This window comes from Canis lupus, chromosome 3 (assembly GCF_048164855.1).
Source record: "Canis lupus baileyi chromosome 3, mCanLup2.hap1, whole genome shotgun sequence".
Classification (NCBI taxonomy): Eukaryota; Metazoa; Chordata; class Mammalia; order Carnivora; family Canidae; genus Canis; species Canis lupus.
This window is the reverse complement of record NC_132840.1, coordinates 81,143,600-81,165,328: the sequence shown is the minus strand read 5'-3', so window position 1 is coordinate 81,165,328 and position 21,729 is coordinate 81,143,600. Positions and strand designations below refer to the sequence as shown.

Below are 21,729 nucleotides of genomic sequence, written 5' to 3'. Positions count from 1 at the left end.
CTCTGAGGAGAGAAGGGAAGAGAACAAGGAGGACGTTCCCTGTAAGAAGCTGAGGGAGGGGTGGACAGAGCTCAGGTAAGGGGACGATGGAAAAAAGATCCTTCCAGGAGAGACTAAGGGGGTCTAGGGCCCGAGGCCCAGGACAGAGGATCTGCCCAACCTGGCCAGCCGCGAATTATGCTGGCATTCACATTCCGCAGCAGCAGGAAAGCTGATTAATGATTTATCATTCTCAAATTTTTATTTATCCATTATTCATCACCAGTAGTATAAGGGACCCCATATTCCTAAGTGTCCTGCAAGCCTCGTAAGTGCTTAATCAGGCCCTGGGGTCTGAGGGGGGAGAGTAGCAGTGACCAGGAAAGGGCCCTGTTTATGGTTCCAAGTGGCCACACGTTCCCGGGCACTGATAGGGTGGCCTAGATTCCTTCTTCCTGTCCATCCCAAACAAAACTCTCCCCTCCCAAGAGTCATTCTTGATTCTTTTCCAGAGATTTCTGTTTTCCGCCCTCTGTCTCTCACTCTGTCTACTGTGAATCAAAGCCTGGGTCTCTGTCTCTCTGTGTGTCTCCTTATCAAAATGCATGTCTGCTTGGTAAACCACGGCGCTGAGCACACCGCCTGCCAGAGTACTGGCCCTGCTGTGTCTGCCCACACTTAGCATTTCCATCTCTGCGCTCTCTTTTTCTCTCTGCTAGTAACTACTCCAACATTCCTAAACCTCAATGCACACACACGCATGCACACATGCACACATGCACACACACACACACACTGCCCAATACCCAGGGAAAGGTCTCATTTTTTGTGCTCCTTACATGAAGGTCAGGGTCCTGAGCAGCTGCCCGCCACACCAGCCCCAGCCCAGGGTCCCCCCACGGTGCCTGTGGGGCACGCGTGCCTCCGCCGCGGCCCCAGCCCTCCCTGACCTGCCTCCTGTCTCCGCAGGTTACCCCCAGTACCTGGTGGTAGGGAACCACCTGTCAGGGGAACATCACCTGAAGATCCTGCGGGCAGAGCTGCAGGATGATGCCGTGTACGAGTGCCAGGCCATCCAGGCCGCCATCCGGTCTCGCCCCGCGCGCCTCACCGTCCTGGGTAAGAAGCGTTGAAACGCGGGGGTGAGGATGCTGTGGGAAGCACCAGGGGCTCAGTCTCAGAAGGGTTCCCCGCGGGGCAGAGTCCACGTCTGGTCTGATGGTCGGTGTCACCTTCCCCACCAAGAGGGGGAAAGAGGGAAAGGGAAAGTTCCCGCCCTGGAAATTGGAAGGTCGCCGCTAACCGACCTATGGGCCTGTCCCACCCCGATGTGTTTGACTCCAGCGTAAGTGGCTAAACGGGGCTCCAAATGCTTATTTATTCAATCGGGAAGCATGTTCTGTGCACGCGATGGTTGTCAGGCCCTGTGCTAGGTGATGGGGATACAGAGAAGACCACGACACATCCTGGAGTCGCTCTTTCTCCCATGAGGTGCCAGGAAGGCCTGACTTCAGCATCCCTAGGGCCCTAGGGACCACCTGGGACCACCCAGGACCATCCCTGCACCTGTTCCTTCCCCTGCTCCCTGGGAACCCTGGCTCTCAGGCGGAGGACTGACTGCCTCATTCATTTCGGACCCTCACGCTAAATCAGACCTTTGCCCCCTCGGCCTTTCTTCATCCTCTTGGCTTCCCAGGAGCCCAGCGCCCCTGGGACACCCGGCCTGAGAGGTCCCTGCTCCTTCACTCGGGCAGACCTGCCTGAAGCCAGGGAGTGAGCCGGGCCACCTCCCAGACTGCCTCCTTCTGACTTCATCCAGATGCTGCCAAGGACCCAGGCCCTGGGCGGCAAGCCGCGCCCATGGGGCAGCACAGCAGACACGGGCATACGCTCACGGCACCTCTCCACGCACTTCCACTTAGGTTGGCTCAGCTGTGCTGATGCAAGACAGTGGGACAGGGGTTGTTGCCCCAGATGAGAAACTGAGGCTCAGAGATGCCAAGGGCCCGGGCCTGGGGGGAGGGGTCTCCCCAGTCGGGCTCCTACATCGCCCTGCCCTGCCCCGTGGGTGAGGCTCCTCCAGCCCATGTGGGACGGGGGCCCAGGCGGTGGGAGAGGGGAGCCCGGGCTTCACCCTGCCCTCCTCTCAGCAGCTGCCATGAAGCTCTTAGCACAGGTCAACAGTTGGGGTGCTGTGTCCTAACCTGGCTGCTCCCCAATGAAACACTGAAGAGCATGTCAGGTTGTCTTCACATCTACACGGCCACGCGTGGGCAGATTGCCCCTCGCATGGCAGCAAGGACCAGGACACTTCCCAAGCCTGGAGCTTGGCTTCTTGAGACAGCAGGCAGGGCTCGGGGCCGTCCCCAGAAGCCCCCCTCAACCTCTGATTCCCATCTAGCCTGCGATGAAGGAAAGAGAAAGGAACCCGGGTTGGGCAGGGTCAATGAGCTGGGATGGCTCTGTCCAGAAGGGCCTGCAGGAAAGTAATCAGGGATGTGAAAGGGGGCAGACATCCTCAACCCTCCCGCGACGATGGCTAAAGTGGGAATGGGCGTAGAGTTTGGTGTGGAGATGGAGGGAGAAGGGTCTCATACGGTTTCTGATTCTTGAGTGTGGGGCCATGCGGGACAGATTTGTGCACCTCCGGAGATTATTCAGTTCCCCGTCCTCAAAATAATCTGCCTTCCGCTGCCCCCCGCCCTGTTCCCCTTCTAGAGGGTACGAAGAATGCTAAATTCAGAAGGGCCTAAGCCCTCCCCACTCCTGACTTCACGCAAGACCTAAACAACGTGGGAACGCATCTCATCCTCCAATTCTTGTCCTGGTGTCAGAGCTTCGCCCCGGGGGGCACCCGACCATGCACAGCCCCCTCCTCTCTCCTATCTCGGGGAGATAACCGAGTCCAAATGTTTTATGGGTGAGGAACTTGAGACTCAGAGTGCAAAACCACTCAGGGCTTCATTACCACTCAAAATAGACTCCAGCTTTTCCAGCCCCAAACCAGTGCCGCCTGCGTTCCTAAATGCCAGCAGCATCTCCTTTGTCTGGTGACTTAAGGACCAGGCTTCTGAGAGCGGGGCCTCAGCATCTGATCTGAACAGACTCAATTTGGTCTTAGGTCACGTCTCGAAGGCATTCACTCCCCCATCTCCCTCTCCTGGGGCCGCACCTGGCACTGCCTCCTGGGCACAGCGCTGGTTTGCATGGGGAACGTGTTTTACAAGTCTGGAAGGCAGTTGAGGAGCAGGAAGGGGGTGTTTCCAGGTGACCCCAGCAGAATAGCCTGCTGGATTCCTGAGAGCTGGAAAGGGAGCCTGAGCAGACATTTGTCCAGCAGCCTTCCCTGAAGACTTCACTGCCTCCACTCCTAACAAACTAACCCCGGCAAGAAAGAACTGCCCCGGGGTCTGCCTCCCACTGGTTCTGATCACCCTACATCCACCCCTGAGCTGGTCCAGCAGGTCCCCACCCCTGAGCTGGCCCTGTAGGGAACCCTCCTGCCCCTGGGCTGGTCCAGCAGGTCCCACCCCTGAGCTGGCCCTGTAGGTAACCCCCCTGCCCCTTGGCTGGTCCAGCAGGTCCTCACTCCTGAGCTGGCCCTGTAGGTAACCCCCCTGCCCCTTGGCTGGTCCAGCAGGGCATGCCTCTCTGCCTGAGCACCCAGCCTGCCTGAGTTTCTTTGCGGTGTACAGCCCCACCTACTGCCTTTGGAGAGAGGCCCTACGTGCTAAAGCTGACCCAGCCTTCTGGAAAGGGAGCTCTGGTCTGCTCACGGTGCTGAATAGACACAGCGGCTGTTCCGGCGGAGGGAAGGGGGGGTGTTTCTACCCTGGCCAGCCAGCTTCCTGACCAAGACCCCATCTGCTTTGCTGTGGCATCTCAGCCCAGGAATATGTCCCAGCCAGCTCCCCAAGGAGGGGGGCCGCCTTCCCTGTGTTCCAGGAATGAGAGAGCTTCCTAATTTAGTCTGTATTTGCCTGAGATAGATTTTTAATTAAATAAAGTAAGAGCCTGATTAGAACCTGCAGAAGATATGAGAGCAGAATCAGATGGTATTCCAGCAAAATTGCAAAGCAAACACTTTGCCTGGAACAGAGGGAGACCCCTGGGGGTCTTCCATCAAAGCACCAAGTGAGGAGGGCAAATATGAGAGATTACAGAGCCAACAGATGTGCATTGTTAAAATATGCATCCGCCAGCAGCCTGCTTGGAGAAGACAGAGGGCCAGCTCACAGGGCCCCTGGTGCTCCAGGGAGGACATGGGGACCCAGCCCCAGCGGCCAAGCCTAGAGTCACAGACACATTAATTAGCCTTGTATTTCCAGCTCTCGGATGCAATCAGGCAAGGAGCAACTTGGAGCTGAGCATTTGCTATCCTGGGAGGCAGCGGGAGGGAGCTAGGGGACCAGGAGAGGAAGAGGGGGAAGGGGCAGAGCCAGGCAAAGACACCGCAGCCCCGGCCCAGGTTAACGGCCAGGCTGCATTCCCTCTGCGGCACGGAGGCCCACGCCTTAACTCCGGCCAGGTCGAGACAGGCATCTTTCCACCTACAGAACTTCTCAAGAACGGCAGGCTTGGAGGCCACTGTCATGGTCCTGCCATTAACCAACTGTGTGATCTTGGCCCAGTTGCTCAACCTCTCAGGGCCTCAGTTCTTCATCTGTAGCATGAACGTGGTGATGAGTAAGATGGTCCCTAAGAACCGCCGGGCTCCCAGGAAGCCACGACTTCTACAATAAGGACCCCAGCTTGCGGCACCAACTAGTTTAGGAAAATGCCCTCCCCCCGCACCACCACTGGAACCAGAACTCATGGGGGTGACTGAGGCCCAGAAGGGAACGGAGTGTTTTGTGCAGCATCGCACTCTAAGGACCTCTCAAAGTCCTGCCCAGCCCTGGGACTCTGGACTTGGCTGTATGTCTTAACCCCAGAGCCCGCCCTCTGTATGCAGCTTCCAGGCAGGGACTCAGCTTAGCTGGACGTCATAGGACCCCCACGGACATGTGCAGAGCTGCGCTGTAGGCAGAAGAGCACGGGCTGGAAGCAGGACACCTACATGCAGCTTACTCGCTGTGTGACCTTGGGCCACGTCCTTAGCGCTCCCACGGGGCCTCTGGTCCAACTCTCTATAACCAGCACTTAGGATAGGGTAGGTCCTTAATAATAGTTGGAGGGGTTTTTTTTTCAATAAATGAATGAATGAGTGAGTGAATGAAGTTTCTCATCCCTCATCTATAAAATGAGGACAATAAAAATACAAATCTCCCAGAATTGCTGTGAGCCCCAAACTAACACACACACACACCCCAATGCTAAAGTGCCACACACTCTAAAGCTACGTGCACGCACACCCATGCACCTGCAGACAACTCCTTCTCCCACCTGCAGGAACCCCAGGGTTGACAATACCGTAAGGATGAGTCCGCATTTGATCTTTCTAGCTGCCTGAAAATTTGAGAAGCAAGGAGTCAGAGGACCCAGGACAGGAAGGCAATGGGAGGCAAGATTTTGATCCACAAATATTTCCTGGGCACTGATTAGGTGCCAAGCACTGACCCAGTCATATGGGATTTATTGGTCAGCAAGAGAAAAGCAGCCCTGCCCTGGTGGAGTTTGTGTTGTAGCAGAGAGAGGCGGGGGCGGCGGGGGGTAGAGAGAGAGAATGAGAGCCAATAAGTAATCCACAGATTAAACAGGTGCATTGTGTGGGTCCGTGGGACATCGGGTGGTAATGATCGCTGTGAAACAGAAAGCAGAGCGGAGTGAGGGGGCTCGAAGGAGGCAGGGAGGATGGTGGATGGCGGCTTAATTATTAAAAAGGGTGTTCTCCTAGTCTTCCTCCCATCTCCCTCGTCTTCCCGGCCTGTTCTAATATTAACTCTGCTGTCTGGTGGCTCCCATTAGAAACAAAGCTTTCTAAATCAACATGAATTATTTAATGATGGAGACGAAGTCAATTCAAATAAAAAGAGCATCTTTAAAATGATGTCAAGCTCCAGACACTGAGGGGGCAAACAGAGAGGGTCCAGATGGGTCCTTGAGTCTTCAGAGCCCCCACCCCACGTCTCTTCTCTGGGGCAGCTGAGCGGCACAGGCCCCCCGAACCCCCCGCACTGGAAGCAACCCCATCCCCTCACCCAGAAGGAAAGAGACAATGGATAACCTGGGTCATCCAGCCGACACGCAGCCTGAGAGCTTCTAAAAGCACCCCCCCAAAAAAAAAAATAAAAATAATAAAATAAAATTTAAAAAATAAAAAATAAAAAATAAAAGGGCCCCCCCAGAAACAGGCGGCAAGAAACCCAGTGGCAGTCACCCCGTTGGGAAGGGACAGACCATGCTGCTCTTCAGGGGCCTGGAAGGCACGTCCACGAAGCAAACCCCGGGCCAGGGCGGGGGTACTTGGGAGCCTCTGAGGCTCTGTCACTCCGTCAGCCCCTGCTCCAGCCCCCTCCGCCCCCCTCCAGGAGCACCGGCTGCGGCTCCCTCCACCGCCCACACTCTATGCCTTCCCTCCTGCACGCTGCTGCCACTGGCTCCCCTGTCGAGGTTCATCTTGGACATCACCGCCTCCAGGAAGCCCTCCCTGAACCCCACACAGCCTGGCTGTCCCACTCTGCTCCCTTAGCCTTCCGTCCACACCACAATCACAACACAACACTTTATACTGAAAGTAACCGTTTGCGTGTCTGTCTCCCCCACGGGGTCTCCGGGCACCCAGCCTAGAACAGCCTGTGGGCACATGCTCGGTGCTCGGTAGAGCTCGTCATGTAACTGTAGCAGCAGGGCTGCAGCAGAACCCCGAGGACAGGCGACAGCTGGGTCATATTGTGCCATATTATGTTGTGACTAGAGGGGCAACACGGCATCAGGGTAAGAGCCCAGGCTCCAAAAGCCAGACTGCCTCCCCTGGACACCTGGCTGTGTCACTTTACAAGCACATGACCCTGGACAAACGAGTCACCTAACCGCTCTGCCTCAGTTTCCTCATATGTAAAATGGGGGAGCAGTCCTACCTGCCCTCTTAGGCTTATAGGGAGGATTTAGCAGGACAGCTGATGTAGGACATTTCTCAAAACAGCGCCCGGTAAGCAGCAAGGCACAGAAGCTCCGGCTGTTACTAGGGTTCCTCCTGTGATGGTGATTACTGTTATTTTTGCCGCGCTAGGCAGCACCAACAAGCAACTGTTCCTTCCTGGGGGCTCAGGCCCGTGTCCTGGGGAAGCCTTGCCCTCCAGCTCGCGAGGCCGAAAGACGCGATCCCTGCAGGCCCCTCCGCCTCGCACGCCTGGGAAGACGAGTAGAATTGATTTCCTTATCTCCTTATTAAGCGTGTTTTGCCTGGGCCCCGGCCTGGTCGTAGGTGCCGTATCTCATTTGTGCTGTGTGCCTGCTTCCTGCCACATTCATTACCCTGCAATCACCCCCAAATAGGGGCAGCAAACAAACCAGAGATGGGAGAGAGGAGCAAAGCAAGCATCTTTATCTCCTGCGGTTCCAGATGGGCGCCGGCGTCTGAGCTATTGTGCGCCTCGGGCCCACCCCCTGCCCCCACCCCTGCAGCCAGCTCCTTCCTGCCCCCCCCACCCCACCATTCCGCCCTTCTGGGGGGGACCCAGGCCAGCATTTCCCTGGGGACTGGAAGCAGAGTCCCCTCCTCCATGTCTCTTGGACCACTGCACTCCCTTCCTGATCTAACTGGGTGCTTACCTGCTTGGGCAGGTGACAAGGCGAGCCGCAGGGCATCGAGTTACCATAAGGTGACTAATAGTCTCTGCCTTATAGATTATATTATAATATAATATAATTATACTAGATTGTATTGAGGGTCGTTAGCCATATGCCCCCCTGAGTAACTGCCCATGGCTGTTGTCGGCGACAAGTAGAGGCTGGCGGGGGGGCAGGGATGGAGGGTCTCCCTGGAGGTCCCTGTGGCCACCGGGTCGAGTACGCTGACTTCAGAGCTAGGCCCTCCCCCCTGCCATCCCCCAACCCTAGCATTCTCCCTGGTTCTCTAATCTGCCACGGAAAGGAACGTCCCCACCCCCACCTGCCATCTCCCTGTTCTTCTTTTCAACCTCAGTGTCAGAACAACTTGCAAGGCTCCAGAGCGTTTGCGGGTCCGTCAGGGATGGAGGCAAACTCAGTGCTCCCCTCTTGGCCTGTAGGCAGGAAGTGGGGAGACCTGCTGCAAGGGACACTCAGCTCTGCCTTACCCTACCCAGACTCAGCCAATGAGAAGGGAGCTAACTGGCCTAATCAAGCGTCCTTGGTGGGGTGGCCCTGATGCCCAACGCTGCCCTGGGCTGGACACAGCATCCTAAATGGCCAACCCAGGGCCAGCAGCCCCCCGCCAGCTGCCAGCATCTCTTGCTTTCAACACCAGCACAAGCGAAGGCAGGGAGATTCTGCAGGATCCCACTGGGTCTGCTGTTCCCGGCCCCCACCACCCCCATGTGTGGTTCTGCTGACCCCTCAGGCACCCCATCACTACATGACTGGGGCTCCCCCAGGCAGCCCCGCACCCCTGAATGGTGCCACCATCACACTCAGGGCACTGGCACTTCTCCGGGTCTAAGCAGGACAGGGCCATCACCTGAGGTGGAAAGACGTGCATCATTGTCCCAGTTCTCCCCCAGGGCAGGCCGGGATCCTGGCCATGAGACCCGGGATGATGGTATGTAACCATCTCTGGACCCTGACCTCTCCAGGAAGGACGTGCAGATCCACACCACGGTTTGACTGTGATCCCCCTTCATCTGATGGTGGTTTGGGGGTCGCATCGGAGGGACACTTGCCCCATTGTTCCCTGGCCCCCCCGGAGCAAAGAGAATCTGTTCTTCCACCGATTTAACCCTGGGAGATGCTGAGCAGCCTCCACTGGCCAGCAAACTGGAGCAGGAGCCCAGCCCATGGAGATGTGCACAAGCCAGGCCCTTGATCCTCTGGCATCCCCCGTGGGCCATTCGGTGTGGAACCAGCAGCTTTGGGGCTGCCTGGGACGCTAGAGCCACTTTCCTGTAGCTTTCAGGGTTGGCTGCCTTGAGGGGGCCCTCGGCTCCTGGGCCGTCACAGGGCCACGTCCTCTGGCTTGGGCACGGCTTCCAACAGCCCTGCATGCCTGGAAAAGCTCGGGCAAGAGCCCACTTCTGTCCGGGTGCCGGAGTCCTCCGCCAGGGAGCCCGGCCGGCCAAGTACAAGGCTCCCTCCCTGTTCATGCATCAATCTTATCCACACACAGACACCTTACCTCAAGGACAAATGCACCGGTGCGCACGCACACACACGCACACACACTATTCAGAGCACGCCCGAATCATGATGGAAAGGCACGAGGGCACTCAGTCAAGAGAATCTGTCACTGTTGGGAAGTGGACAAATCTTGGTAACTCAAAAGTATTGACCCTCCCTGCGTGTCAGGCCCAGGAATGAATGTAGTAGGTGGAGCATGATAGCCACAGCGTGAGGCCCCGCTTCGCTATTGATTCCTCCTAATGAAAAACGAAATGCAATGGGGAAGAGAGTCACAGTGAAGGAGAGGGGGGGCCGGGACCAGGGGGTCCCACCGGGAAGGACTCGCCTCCCTCCTGACTCCTGGCTCCGGGGCACCGTGGGGGTCACACCCGGACTGTGGCCCAAGCCGGCCCTGGGAAAGCCCGGCCCAGCTGAGCTGGCCAGGGAGACCTCCGAGGGTAAAAATAGCTCACCACGTCTCCGCTCCGACCTCAGCCGGGCCTGAGACGAGGGTTTCATGGCAAATTATGGATTTAAAACTAGCAATGAATCTCCATTACAGCATGAAATGAGAAAGGAAAACACCACTAAATGAAAGCCTTCCCGGGCAGCCAACGGGCCAAGGGAGGGGTGGAGTGTGAGCAGGGTGTTTAGAGCCCCAGTTGCAGGCCCAAAGCAGACTCACAGGAGCAGGCCCAGAAAGGAGGTCCCGGGGGACACGGGCAGAGGCTGGAGCCCAAGGGAGACCCCTGCTATCCCAGGGCAGCATAGGACACCGCGGGGACAGAGGCCCGGCTGCCAGCACTTCTCTGCAGAGCAAAGAAGCACAGCTGCCTCAGGAGGGGGGGACAGCCAGAACTTTGTGATTTGGGGGCCGTGCTGGGATGAGACCCAGCCGGTAGGTCCAGCCGGCAAGGGGCATTTCGGGAGCCCTGACCCACTGCCTGGGTAGCCCACCCACAGGCCTGTAGGCACCTGCTCACCGTCTCTCACCATCCCTGCCAGGCAGGCCCCGAATCTCCTTTCCTCGATAAGAAAGCTCGTGCACAAAGAGACCCATTAACTTGCCCAAGGTCATGCAACAAGAAAGAAAAAGGGCTAGAATCTGGACGCCCGTCTCTCCAGCTCCAAAATTCTTGCCCTTTCTGCTAAGCCATGCCCTTCCCCTCTTCCAAGTCCGGCTCCAACTTCCTGCCGCCTGACTCCTCGCCTTAAGATCGTGGACCTCTGGGACACAGGTCTCTTTCCAGCCCCATGGAACTCCAGGAGCCCTGTCTGAGCCATCAGACCGTCCTAGGGCCCTCTGACTCAGCGAGGAGGTGAAGACTTACTGGCACCCGCCACCCTGACCTCCACAGATGCGCCTTGGAAGCCGGGACCCCTAGACCCCCAACATCCATTTTCCATCCCATTAAGTCTCATTATCAGAGGACTGCCCAGTGCTTCTTGGCCCACTGCTCTGAGCCTCGACATTACTGTCTGCGCAGAGGAGGTTTTTCTAGGTGGGAGCATCATAGGTGCCCAGAAGCCCACACATGTGCTCCCATTTCACAAAAGTAAGTAGCTGAGCCCCACAACCCAAGAAGGCTGGCTTCCAAAAGAGTGTCACATTTTCACAAGTTGATCAAGGTGTTTGTAAATGTTTATAGAAAGGGGGAACTTTCCATATGTAAATATGTCAGGAACTGTGTTAGCAGCTGAAAAATCACCCGGTGCCTGCTGGGAGTATCACTGCAGCCGCAGTGATACAAGGCAAGAAACAGAGGAGCAGGCCAATGGCCACACAGCCATCTCGCCAGAAGAGCTGGTAGGGTGGCCCCACCCAAATGCATCACTTTCTCCCCACTCTGCTCGCTTCCTCTCCGTCGACACACATTCCCTAGGATGATGGACCTCATTTTGCAGATGGCTCAACCGCCATCAAAAAAGAAAAGGAAAAGAAACATGTTACAGGCTACACAACGCATGGAAAGAAAGATGAGTCTTCTCCGCGTCTATAAGACAGAAAGTGGGGCTCTAATGTAGGGTCACCTGGGACAACCCTGGCCCTCTTCCAGCCCCAGCCCCCAAATACCAAGTTGGTCTGGGCAACGGATCTGCGGAGGATGGAAACCTAACCTTGATTTAGAGAACCAAAGCTGGAAGGAATCCACCAAGGGTCCTTCCTTGGTTCCATTTTGCAGCGCAGATCTGTGCACCTTCTGTGTGCCAAGTGCTGTCGAATATCCATCAGCGTGTGGCCCGATAGACTAACAGAATAAAACCTCCTGCCTTCATGGGACACGTGTTCCAGCAGAGGGAATTAGACAATAAACAATAAACATTTCAACGATGCGATCGTCTCTTAGAAGGTGGTAGAGCAGAGAGTATGGAGTGGAGTTTCTTAAGGAGAGGACAAGTTGAGCCATCAGGGTAGACCTCCCAGAAGAAGTGAACTTTTTTTCATCTTTCCCTTTGTTTTTTAACTGCTTTCTTGAGGTGTAACTTACATATCATTAAGCTCCAACCATTTTGGGTGTACGGCTCAATGATGGTTAGTAAATTTATGGAGTTGTGTGACCACCACAATCTTTGGCCATTTCCATCAGCCGATAAAGATCCCTTGTCAATCCTTGTTCCACCCTCAGTCCTTAGGAACCCCTGATCCTCCTTCTGTCTCTATGGATTTGCCTTTTCTGGACATTTCATATGAACAGAATCATACAATATGTGGTCTTTCCGTCTGGCTCCTTTCACTCAGCATAGTACTTTTGAGATTTGCCTATGCGGTAGCAGGTATCAGTAGTTCATCTCCTTTTCTTGCTTTTTATTGATAAACATTCTGTTTACCCATATTCATCACTTGATGGACCTTTGGATGGTTCCAGTCGTCAGGCTGTCTTGAATAATGCTGCTATGAACATTCATATACAAGTCTATATGTGGGTATATGTTTTCATTTTTTTCTTTTTTTGAAAGAGAGGGGTTGGGGAAACAGGCAGAGGGAGAGAAACTTCACGCAGATTTCCTGCTGAGCGTGGAGCCCAATAGGGGGGCTGTCTCATGACCCTGAGATCATAATCTGAGCCAAAATCAAGAGTCGGCCACTTAACTGACTGAGCCATGCAGGTGCCATTTTTTATGGGTAGATTCCTAGGAGTGGAACAACTGGCTCATGTAGAAAGGTTATGCTTAACTTTTTAAGAAAGTGCCAAACTCTTTTCCAAAGTGGCTGTGTCATCTTATTCCATTCTCACCAACAATTTATGAGAGTTCCAGTCTCTCTATATCCTCACCAACACCTGTTACTGTTTGGCTTTTCTATTATGGTAATCCTAGTGAGTTTCAAGTGGTATCCCATTGTGGTTTTGATTGCCTTCTCCTAGTGACTAATTATGTTGAGCATCCTTTGATGTGATAATTATCAATTTCTTTATGAGTTATTTATTTGTTTGTTTGAGAGAGAGAGAGAGCACATGCACAAGCAGGGGAAGGGCAGTGGGAGAAGGAGAGAGAAAATCTCAAGCAGGCTCCACACCCAGTATGGAGCCTAATATGGGGCTCAGTCCCAGGATCCTGACATCACCACCTGAGCCAAAACCAAGAGACGGACACTTAACTGACTGAGCCATCCAGGCACCCAATAATTATCAATTTTTATCTTCTTCAGTGAAATGTCTATCCAGACCTTTTGCCCATTCTTAAATTGGATCATTTGTCTTATTGTGTTAGAAGAGTCCTTTATATCTTCTGGGTACAAGTCTTTTATCAGATATGTAATTTGCACATATTTTCTTCCGGTTTGTGGCTTCTTTCTTCATTTTCTTAAGGGTGCCTTTTGAAGCACAAAAACCTTTAATCGTAATCAAGTCTAATTTCATAAGGTTTTTGTTCTATTTGAATTGTGCTTTTGACATTATATCTCAGGGCACCTGGGTGGCACAGTCGATTAAGCGGCCATTCTTAGTTTTGGCTCAGCTTGTGATCTCAGGGTCATGAGATTGATCCCTGTGTGTCAGGCTCCTTGCTCAGCAGGGAGTCTGCTTCTTATGACTCTCTCTCCTTCTGCCCCTCAATTTCTGCTCTCTCTCTATCTCTCTCTTAAATAAATAAATAAGTCTTTAAGATATCTAAGAACTTTGTCTAATCAAGGGCACAAAGATTTATTCTTTCATTTTCTTCTATAAGTTCTACAGTTTTAACTCTAACATTTAGTCTGTGATTCATTTTAAATTAATTTCTGTGTAATTTGTGACATAAGGACCTGAATTCATCATTTTCTCATACAGCTATCCGGTTGTATCTCAGAATCATTTGATGAAAAAATTTTCCTTTCCTCCACTGAATTGCCTTAACATCTTCATCAAATATCAACTGACCAAAACTGTAAGGGCTTATTTCTGAACTCTCAATTCTGATACATTGACCTATAAGTCTCTTCTTCATTCCAGTACTACACTGACTTAATTACTATAGCTTTATAGCAAGTTTTGAAATCAGGAAAAGTAACTGCTCCAATCTTACTATTTTTCAAAATGATTGTAGCTAATTTGACTCCCTTGCATTTCCATTTAAATCCTAGGATCAATTTATCAAAATGGTTGCTGAAATTTTGATACAAATTGGGTTGAAGCTATAGACCAATTTGAGGAGAACTGCCACGTTAATAATATTGAATCCCCTAATCTATGAACATGGGATGCCTCTCCATTTATTTAGGTCATTAATTTTTCCCAATAATTTTTGTAGTTTTCAGTGCATGCTCTGTACTTTTTTAAAATTGATTCCTAAGTATTTTACTCTTTGTGATGCTACTATGAATGAAATGGTTTCCTTAATTTCTTTTTCAGACAATCCATTGCTAATATATAGAAACACAACTGATATTTATATATGGAGCTTGGATCCTGTAACTTTCCTATAGCCACAGTTTTAGATTTTAATAGTTTTTGTGAATTCCTTAAGATTTTCTGCATATAGGATTATCTTGTCTGAGAGTAAAGATAGTTTTACTTTTTTCCAATCTGACCCCTTTTTCCCCTTGTTGGTATGACTAGAACTTCCAGTACAAAGTTGAATAGAAGTGGTGAGAGTAGACATCCTGGCTTTACTTCCAGTCTCTTTCACCATAAGGTATCCTATTTGCAAATTTTACATAGATGCCCTATATCAAGTTGAGGAAGTTTCCATCTCTTCCTACTTTGTTGAGAGCTTTTACCATGAATGATACTATGTTTTATAAAATGCTCTTACTGAATCTATTGTGATGATCGTGCGGTTTTTGCTCTTTATTCTATCGATGTAGTATATTACATTAATTGATTTTCAGTTATCAAACCAAGCTTGCATTTCCAAGATAAATTTCAGTCATGTTGTATAATCTTTTTCATATATTGCTGGCTTCAGTTTGCTAATTTTTGGTTGAGGGCTTTTCATCTGTATTCATAATGAACAATGGTCTGCAGTTTTCTTTTCTTGTGATGTCTTTGTCTGGCTTTAGTGCCAGGGCAATACTGGTCTTATAGAATGAATTGGGAAGTGTTCCTTCCTTCTCTATATTCTGGAACGTTTTCTGAAGGATTGATATTATATCTTTTTTAAACATTTGATAGTATTTATCATTTCTTTACTTGATTTGCTACTTAGGTTTTCCATGTAGAAGGTGGCTTCTTTTTAAAGATTTGATTTGTTCATTTGAAAAAGACTGTATGTGTGCACATGATCGGGGATGGGGAAGGATAGAGGGAGAGGGAGAAGGAGAAGCAGACTCCCTGCTGAGCGGGAAGCCCAATGCAGGGCTCAATTCCAGGATCCTGAGATCATGACCTGAGCTGAAGTCAGAAGCTTAATTGATTAGCTCACCCAGGTGCCTCTAAAAGGTAACTTTTTGAACAAAGATTTGAAGAGGTGAAGGAGTTAGCTATGACTCTTATAAAAAAATCCTCATATTAAGTGCAAAAGCAGTCACTGAAGGTTGGGTTAAATAGAGGAGTGGATGATCCAAGCTCTATTTTTAATGACTGCTGGATTGAGTACAAACTACAAGAGGACTGGGGCGGTGATAGGGGAACCTGTTAAGAAGCTCTTGCAGTAATACAGGTGAAAGTTGAGGGGACTCAGACCAGAATGGTGGTAGTGGAGGTAGTGGGCAGCAGGTAAGAGAAAAAGAGAGATATCTAGCAGTGCCAAGGTTTCTGGTGTGGTGTCCTTCAGCCCCATAAACTTGGATGCAAACATCTGAATGTAGATGTGCATTTCTGTGTGATGTTTCACATTCTCACAGGAGTCAGTCAGTACTCTCCCCAAAGCTTAATAACTAATATAGACCAACTTATTTATTTTTAGGAAACTATGGCCCAGAAGGGCTGTGTTACTTCCCCAAGGCCACTCAGCTAACTAGCAGCAAAACTAGGTGCTTTTTTCACTGCCTTGCATAGGAGAATGTGTGATCAGATCCCCCCACCCAGTCTAATGGGACCCCCTCTCCCCTGCCTACGAGCACCTGGGGTGAGAGGACAGGTGTGCTCCAATGGCCTCTCCTCTATTTCTAGCTTCTAGTGCCCACCTGCCTCCCAGACCTGGGTGGTCCTCCTCGTGCCCACGCCTGCCTTCACACTCACCTCCCCACCTTTCCCATTGCCCTTCGTCCATCTGGGGTCCATGGGCTCTGAAACCTCCCCAGACAGATGTGGGAGGAAGCCTTGCTGCCATCTGCAGCTCCCTTTGTCACACAGAATGGTAGAAAAGCAGCAGCTTATCTGTGGAGGAGAATGAGGGCCCTTGGCTTTTATCTGTGAGGAATCTTATCTAAACAGGCTCAGGTAGCAAGAGCGAGAGAGAAAAATAATTAAGGGAAAGGCAGGTGAAACGCTGACATTATTATTACTTAAGTGCTGCAAAGCTTTTAGTTCTTGTTTTTATACCAGTGACACCCAGTGAGGGGAAATCAGCTCGGCCCATTATCTGAGCCACACACCCGCTCACCCCACCTCCCTGCCACCTATAAATCTTATTCAACGGCTTCCATTGGCAAGACAGAAAAATAATTAAGGCGAAGGTGGGTGAAATGTTGATGTTATTACTGTAAAGCAACAGCCTGTTTAGTTTCTACACCAATGAAATGCAACCGAGGGAAATCACTTTTCAAGATTACCTTCCTGAGATGCAAATCCGAGAGCCTGAATCTGGGCTCAGAGGAGGCGGGCGCCAAACCAGGCAACATTTTCAAGTCTGTGGCAGTCTCTCCGGGGCTCTTAAGCTCACAATTTACCTTTTGACTGCATCCTATTTTCTCTCAAATCCTTTATTTCTCACTTATTTATTGACTAGAGACACAGTACCAAAAGGAAAAAAGAGAGAGAGACAGAGTGATTCTCCAACTGCTGGTCTTAAAAATCCATCGCAGGAGATGGCTCTCTGGAGAGAGGATTTCAGCACTCTCTGTGAACCCGTGCTTAATTGAATCGCTTTACTCCAAGGTGTGTCCACCGGCTTCTTCTGATTGCCACTGGACAGGGGAGTTGGCCCATCTTATCTGCCCAGACAGGTGGGCTAGGGGAGCTATGGGCAGCACTCCCGGGACAGGCGTCTAGGCCTCACACACAAGACCAGCTTGGGACTCTGTCTTCCCTATAATCGTGTTGCTCCCACAATGTGTGTCGAGTGCATTCCCTATGCTAGGGGCACCCTAGGGTCTACCAAAGAACGAGGGACGGATAGAGTGGATGGGGGTGGCATGAATCCCTCAACCCAGCTTCTCAAGAGGCAGCTGTCAATAGGCAGGCCAGGTCACACACACAGACGTGTCTGCTTAGCTCCCAGAGTATCTGTAGAGTTTTTGAAATTCGTTGCCAACATTTTAAGATTCTGAAGGGTTTTGTATTAAAAATTCAGATTTCTGGCTTCTCTTGCAAAGACCTGGCAATATCAGGCCCATTTGCCTGGTGTGGCGATAATGGATTGGAAGCTCCCATCAGTGTGATGTGGCTCACTGATCCTCACTCAGCCACTCGGTGCATTCGCATTACATTGAAATCTGCTGTCCCCATTGAAATCTGCTGTGGACCTGCCTTGAGGGAACTCCCAGTGTGCACCTGGCCCAAAAGCAGAAATGGAAGCAGGAAAAGGACAGGAAGGGAGGCTGAAGGCCAGCAGCACCCAATCTGCCAACAAAGTCAGAAATTGAACTGGAAGGAGGGTTTTAGGTGAAGTTTGAAGCATGAATGGAATTTGGACAAATTCACCGAATTGTCATAGATGAGTGGACACATGTTCCTTCCCTGCTAATGGCTGCTCTATTGTAAGGAGCCCAGTACTTATGCCTGAGCTCTCTCCTGCCACTCACCGCCTGGTGTGAAAACACTCTGTATGGAGCGTGGCACATAAATGGGACCTGTGACCGGCTGGAGCTGGAGAATTTGCTCAGCAGGCAGTGAATTAAGTAAAATTACACTCACATTTCCTGACATGGTTGGGGAGTGGCGTTTCCCTCATTAATCTTGTACTTTGGTTAATAGAGTTATCAGATCAACATCATACCCATGTCAGCACTGAAAAATATAAGAATGCATTAAAAACATATCCCATTTTCCAACTGAAGCTAATATGAGTCTCTGGAATACCTTGTAGCCAGCCTCATTTGACCCAAAATAGTCTTTGGTTCTAGGTTTTTCATGCTGCCCTGTATAATAGGGTCTCTGAGGACTCCCAGCGGAGCCTCTAGAGCTACACTGTCTGATACAGCAGCCGCCAGCCACAATGGCTATTTGATTTTAATTTCAAGTTAATTAAGTTCAAATAAAACTAAAAATATAGCTCCTCAGTCACACTAGCCTCACTTCAAGTGCTCAATAGCCATATGTGGCCTTGGGAAAGCTGGTTTAAGTGGGACTCAACCATTCCTGGATCCCCTCACCAAATCCCATCTTTTCATACTCCGACAACCCAACAGCATCCAAGGTTAAAGGACCTTGGACCTGGAAATATAGAGGTTGGTTTCCCAGAAGAACTAGCATTAATATCATAATGCAGTCACTGAGTGGAAGCTTCTCAGTAATTCATTGGCTCCTTTATTTAGCAAATCTGTATCCAATTCCTACTCGGTGTAGAAGTGTCAGGTACAAAGGGGAGATGCAGAAATAGTAAAGCATCATCTGTACCCTCTAGGAGTTTGTGGCCACAGGAAGGAGAAAACATATAAACCACTTAACTCTCATATGAGGCAGAATGAAAGAAATGTTTGAATACATAAGCAAAATACAGAGAAAGTGTTCATTTCAACTGAGAAAATCTGGGAAGACTTCACAAGGGAAGTGGTTCCTGAACTCTTCCTTGAAATAATCAGTAAGATTTTAATAGGAGGACGAAAAAATAGTCATCATGGCACAAGCAAAAGCACAGAGACATCAAAGAACAGCACACTCTGAATGAAGAGCCAGGGTTCAGGGATGATGGGAGTGGGTGAGGAAGGAATGGATAAATGGAGGTGATGGAATAGATGGGGAAGTGATGGAGTGGGTGAGGAAGTGATGGAGTGGATGAATGGAAGCGATAGAGTAGATGAGCAGAAATGATGGAGTGGATAAGGAAGTGATGGAGTACGTGAGGAAGTGATAGAGTGCGTGAATGGAAGTGAGGGAGTGCATGAGTGGAAATGATGGAGAAGATGATTAGAAGTGATGGAGTGGATAAGGAAGTGATGGGGTGGGTGAGGAAGTGATGGAGTGGATGGATGAGGAAGTAATGAAGTGGATGAGGAAGTGACGGAGTGGGTGAGGAAGTGATGGAGTACATGAATGGAAATAATGGAGAAGACAAGTAGAAGTGATGGAGTGGCTGAGGAAGTGATGGAGTGGCTGAGGAGTGGGAGTGGCTGAGGAAGTGATGAAGTGGGTGAGTGGAAGTGATGGAGTGGCTGAGGAAGTGTAATGGGAGGCGGAGCTCCCCGTCAAAGGGCTTGAACTTTGGTTAGGAGCAGTGGAAACCATTGTAGGTGTTTGACTAAGTTGGTCTCCTGACCGGATGGCCCTGGAAGAGGTGCGTGGGGTGTGGGTCTGAAGGAGGAAAGTGCCGGTTAGGTTAGTGGGACAACCCCAGTTTGATGAAGCCCTTGCTGGAGACAGGAACGGGGAAGAGCTGGGGCGGAGAGGCATCCCCAGGGGTGCTCAGCCACGGGACTCGCACCCCATTCAGTTCAACAATGATTCTAGCAGCAAAGATCCCGTGATGCGTGATGCCTAAGAATGCACAGGTTCTTTAGTAATCCAGAAGTTTCCATCCCTCAAGGTCCCAAACCTTTCTGATAATTGGTGTTTGCTGAAGGCCCACCGGGGGCGGCCGTGCGAGGCAGGGACCTCCACCTGGGACCCAGGTGGGAGAGTGCAGGCCGCAGGAGCCCAGTGACCTGAGCGCCGGCTCTGCCCCCACAGAGCCACCCACCTCCGGCCCCTGAGCCATGAGTTTTCTCGAAGTCTCCGAAATCACGAACTCACGAGAGAGTCGGAGGGATGAAAATCATGGGTGCGAGGTCACCTGCGCCGGGCCAGCCCCTTCCCCCTGTGTCGGTGGCACTCAGCGTGCCCCGGAGACTATTAGCACCTCTCTGGGAATATTTAACTGAAAACAATTTCTAGTTGGGATCTGTTATAATTACTAATTAGATCTGATTATAATTATCTCTCGCTGCCATCCCTTACCTGACACACAGGATAGCACAAGGCCTGGCGACAATTAGCAGTGAGCCTTTCCGGATACACTGGCTGATTAGGAACACAATTGCAGGGTCGGGGGGAAGAGCCTGGCTTATTAAGGGAGGCTGCTGTTTACCAAGGAATGTTGTGATCAAATTAGATTAAAATTAATGAGGGGGAAACTCAGAGTGTGGAAATGTGCATTTTTTCCCTCAACTCTCTCCTTTTTTGTCTCAGCTGGTGACATCATTTGGGGGAAGAAGCTGAACTCCCCTTTGTGGTCCCTATCTTCCCCCCACCTCGGGCTTTTGGGGGCCAGATGGCCACCCAGCCTCCTGCCCCCTTCCGCTCACCAGCCTGGTCCAGCCCATGTCTGATTAAGAGATTTGGGGCAAGTTGCCCGAACTCTCTGAGCCTCAGCTTCCTCATCTGTAAAATGGGGAAAATATTTGCCTGTGAGCCAGACACCCGCCACAGGTACCAGCAGGCCTCTGGGGGTTGGGGTGGGCTGCGTGCACAACAGGGGTCTACGTGCTCTGGGAGCCAGAGACCTTGGGCTTAGTCATCTGGAACCTTCTGGGCTCAGCCCCAGGCTTGGCTCACAGAAAGTGCTGGTAACTACAGGAGGAGCTTCACTAGACCCCCATCCAGCACCAGTGCAGGAGCCCCACCCCCACCCCCAAGCACAGCAGGCCCCTCATGGAGAAGAGATGGCAGCCCAGGTGCAGCCGCCCTGTCCCTGGGCACTCGCACAGGTGCCCTCGGGTAACGTCCCCATCAGAGGGGTCCACCCGAAGAAAGGTAACGTGGGTGCCAGCATGAGATCGGTCTGGTGGCTGCGGGCTCGGGCTCTAAGGAGACCCAAATGATTTGTTTCAACCCCCCTGCACCCCTTTGACGTGCTACATGCTCTGGGGGAGCCAGCAGAGATGCCGGGCAACAGAAGTGGTGAGGAGGGGACCCGCACACTCACATGCACACACACATGCCCCCCAAACAAGTCCTTAAGCCCAGGCACATGCAAAGTACATTCCCCTATATGAAGTATGCTAATTTATGCAGCTGCTCTGGCTGAGTATTTGACCTGCTGTCTGAAAGGATTCTCAGAGGGATCCAGGAGCACATTTTCCTCTGCCATTGCCCCCACTTGAGTACCCCCAGCTCCCCCTACCACTTGGTTCCCTCCCCAGCAGGTCCCGCCCACCCTCCTGGGCCTCCAAGAAGCCCTTCAAGATGATCATAGCACTGAGACTGGGGCAGCTGGTGGGGGGGGGGGGGCTGGCCCCAGCTTCTGGGGGGCCAGAGATAAGTTTCTGGGACTTAGGATCTGTGTCTGTCCCAGTCAGTCGAGCCCTGCTTCACAAGCCCCAACTCCCAGCCTAGCACACCTGGCATGGAGTCTTCCTGTTCTTCATGAGTCTTCATGTCACCCCAGCTTTTCTGGGGGCTTCTGTTCAGGGTTCTGACCTGGTGAAAGAGAAAGCCAGGACTAATGATGTACTCTATGTTGGCTAATTGAATTTAAATCAAAAAAAAGAAAGAAAGCCCGGGGCCAGCCTCAATGCTTTGCAACCTACCCTGGATTTAACCTCCTTGTCCAGGAATCGTCACTCTACCCGACCTCCTTAGAGGTCCTCCCTCCTGTTGCCTCCATCAAACCCACCCCTCCCTCTGAACTTGGCCAAAGACTTGGATTCCCACGTACATGAGAAGTGAGCCGGCCAGGAGCCACGGTGGCAGAGAAGACACTGGACTCCTAGTCAGATTCCTAGGCCATACCCAGTGTGCCTCTCTGACCCTCAGTGTCTTCTTCTCTAAGAATTCAGAATACCTGCCCTGCCAGGCT

The 21,729-nt window shown here is 51.5% G+C and overlaps 1 protein-coding gene and 1 long non-coding RNA gene across 6 annotated transcripts in view; one reads left to right on the top strand and one right to left on the bottom strand.

Annotated features, from left to right (window-relative positions):
- KIRREL3 (kirre like nephrin family adhesion molecule 3) overlaps positions 1-21,729 on the top strand; it is a 540,292-nt gene that overhangs the window by 451,780 nt on the left and 66,783 nt on the right. For all 5 annotated transcript variants that reach the window (XM_072822662.1, XM_072822661.1, XM_072822660.1 and 2 more), the window contains exon 4: positions 949-1,098. In XM_072822662.1, coding sequence (XP_072678763.1) covers positions 949-1,098 — 150 coding nt within the window. The remainder of the gene's footprint in view (positions 1-948; positions 1,099-21,729) is intronic.
- The window catches only part of LOC140631221 (uncharacterized), a 62,165-nt gene that overhangs the window by 33,299 nt on the left and 7,137 nt on the right, over positions 1-21,729 (bottom strand). The window contains exon 2 of the long non-coding RNA XR_012028844.1: positions 21,272-21,350. This is a non-coding gene — a long non-coding RNA (uncharacterized lncRNA). The remainder of the gene's footprint in view (positions 1-21,271; positions 21,351-21,729) is intronic.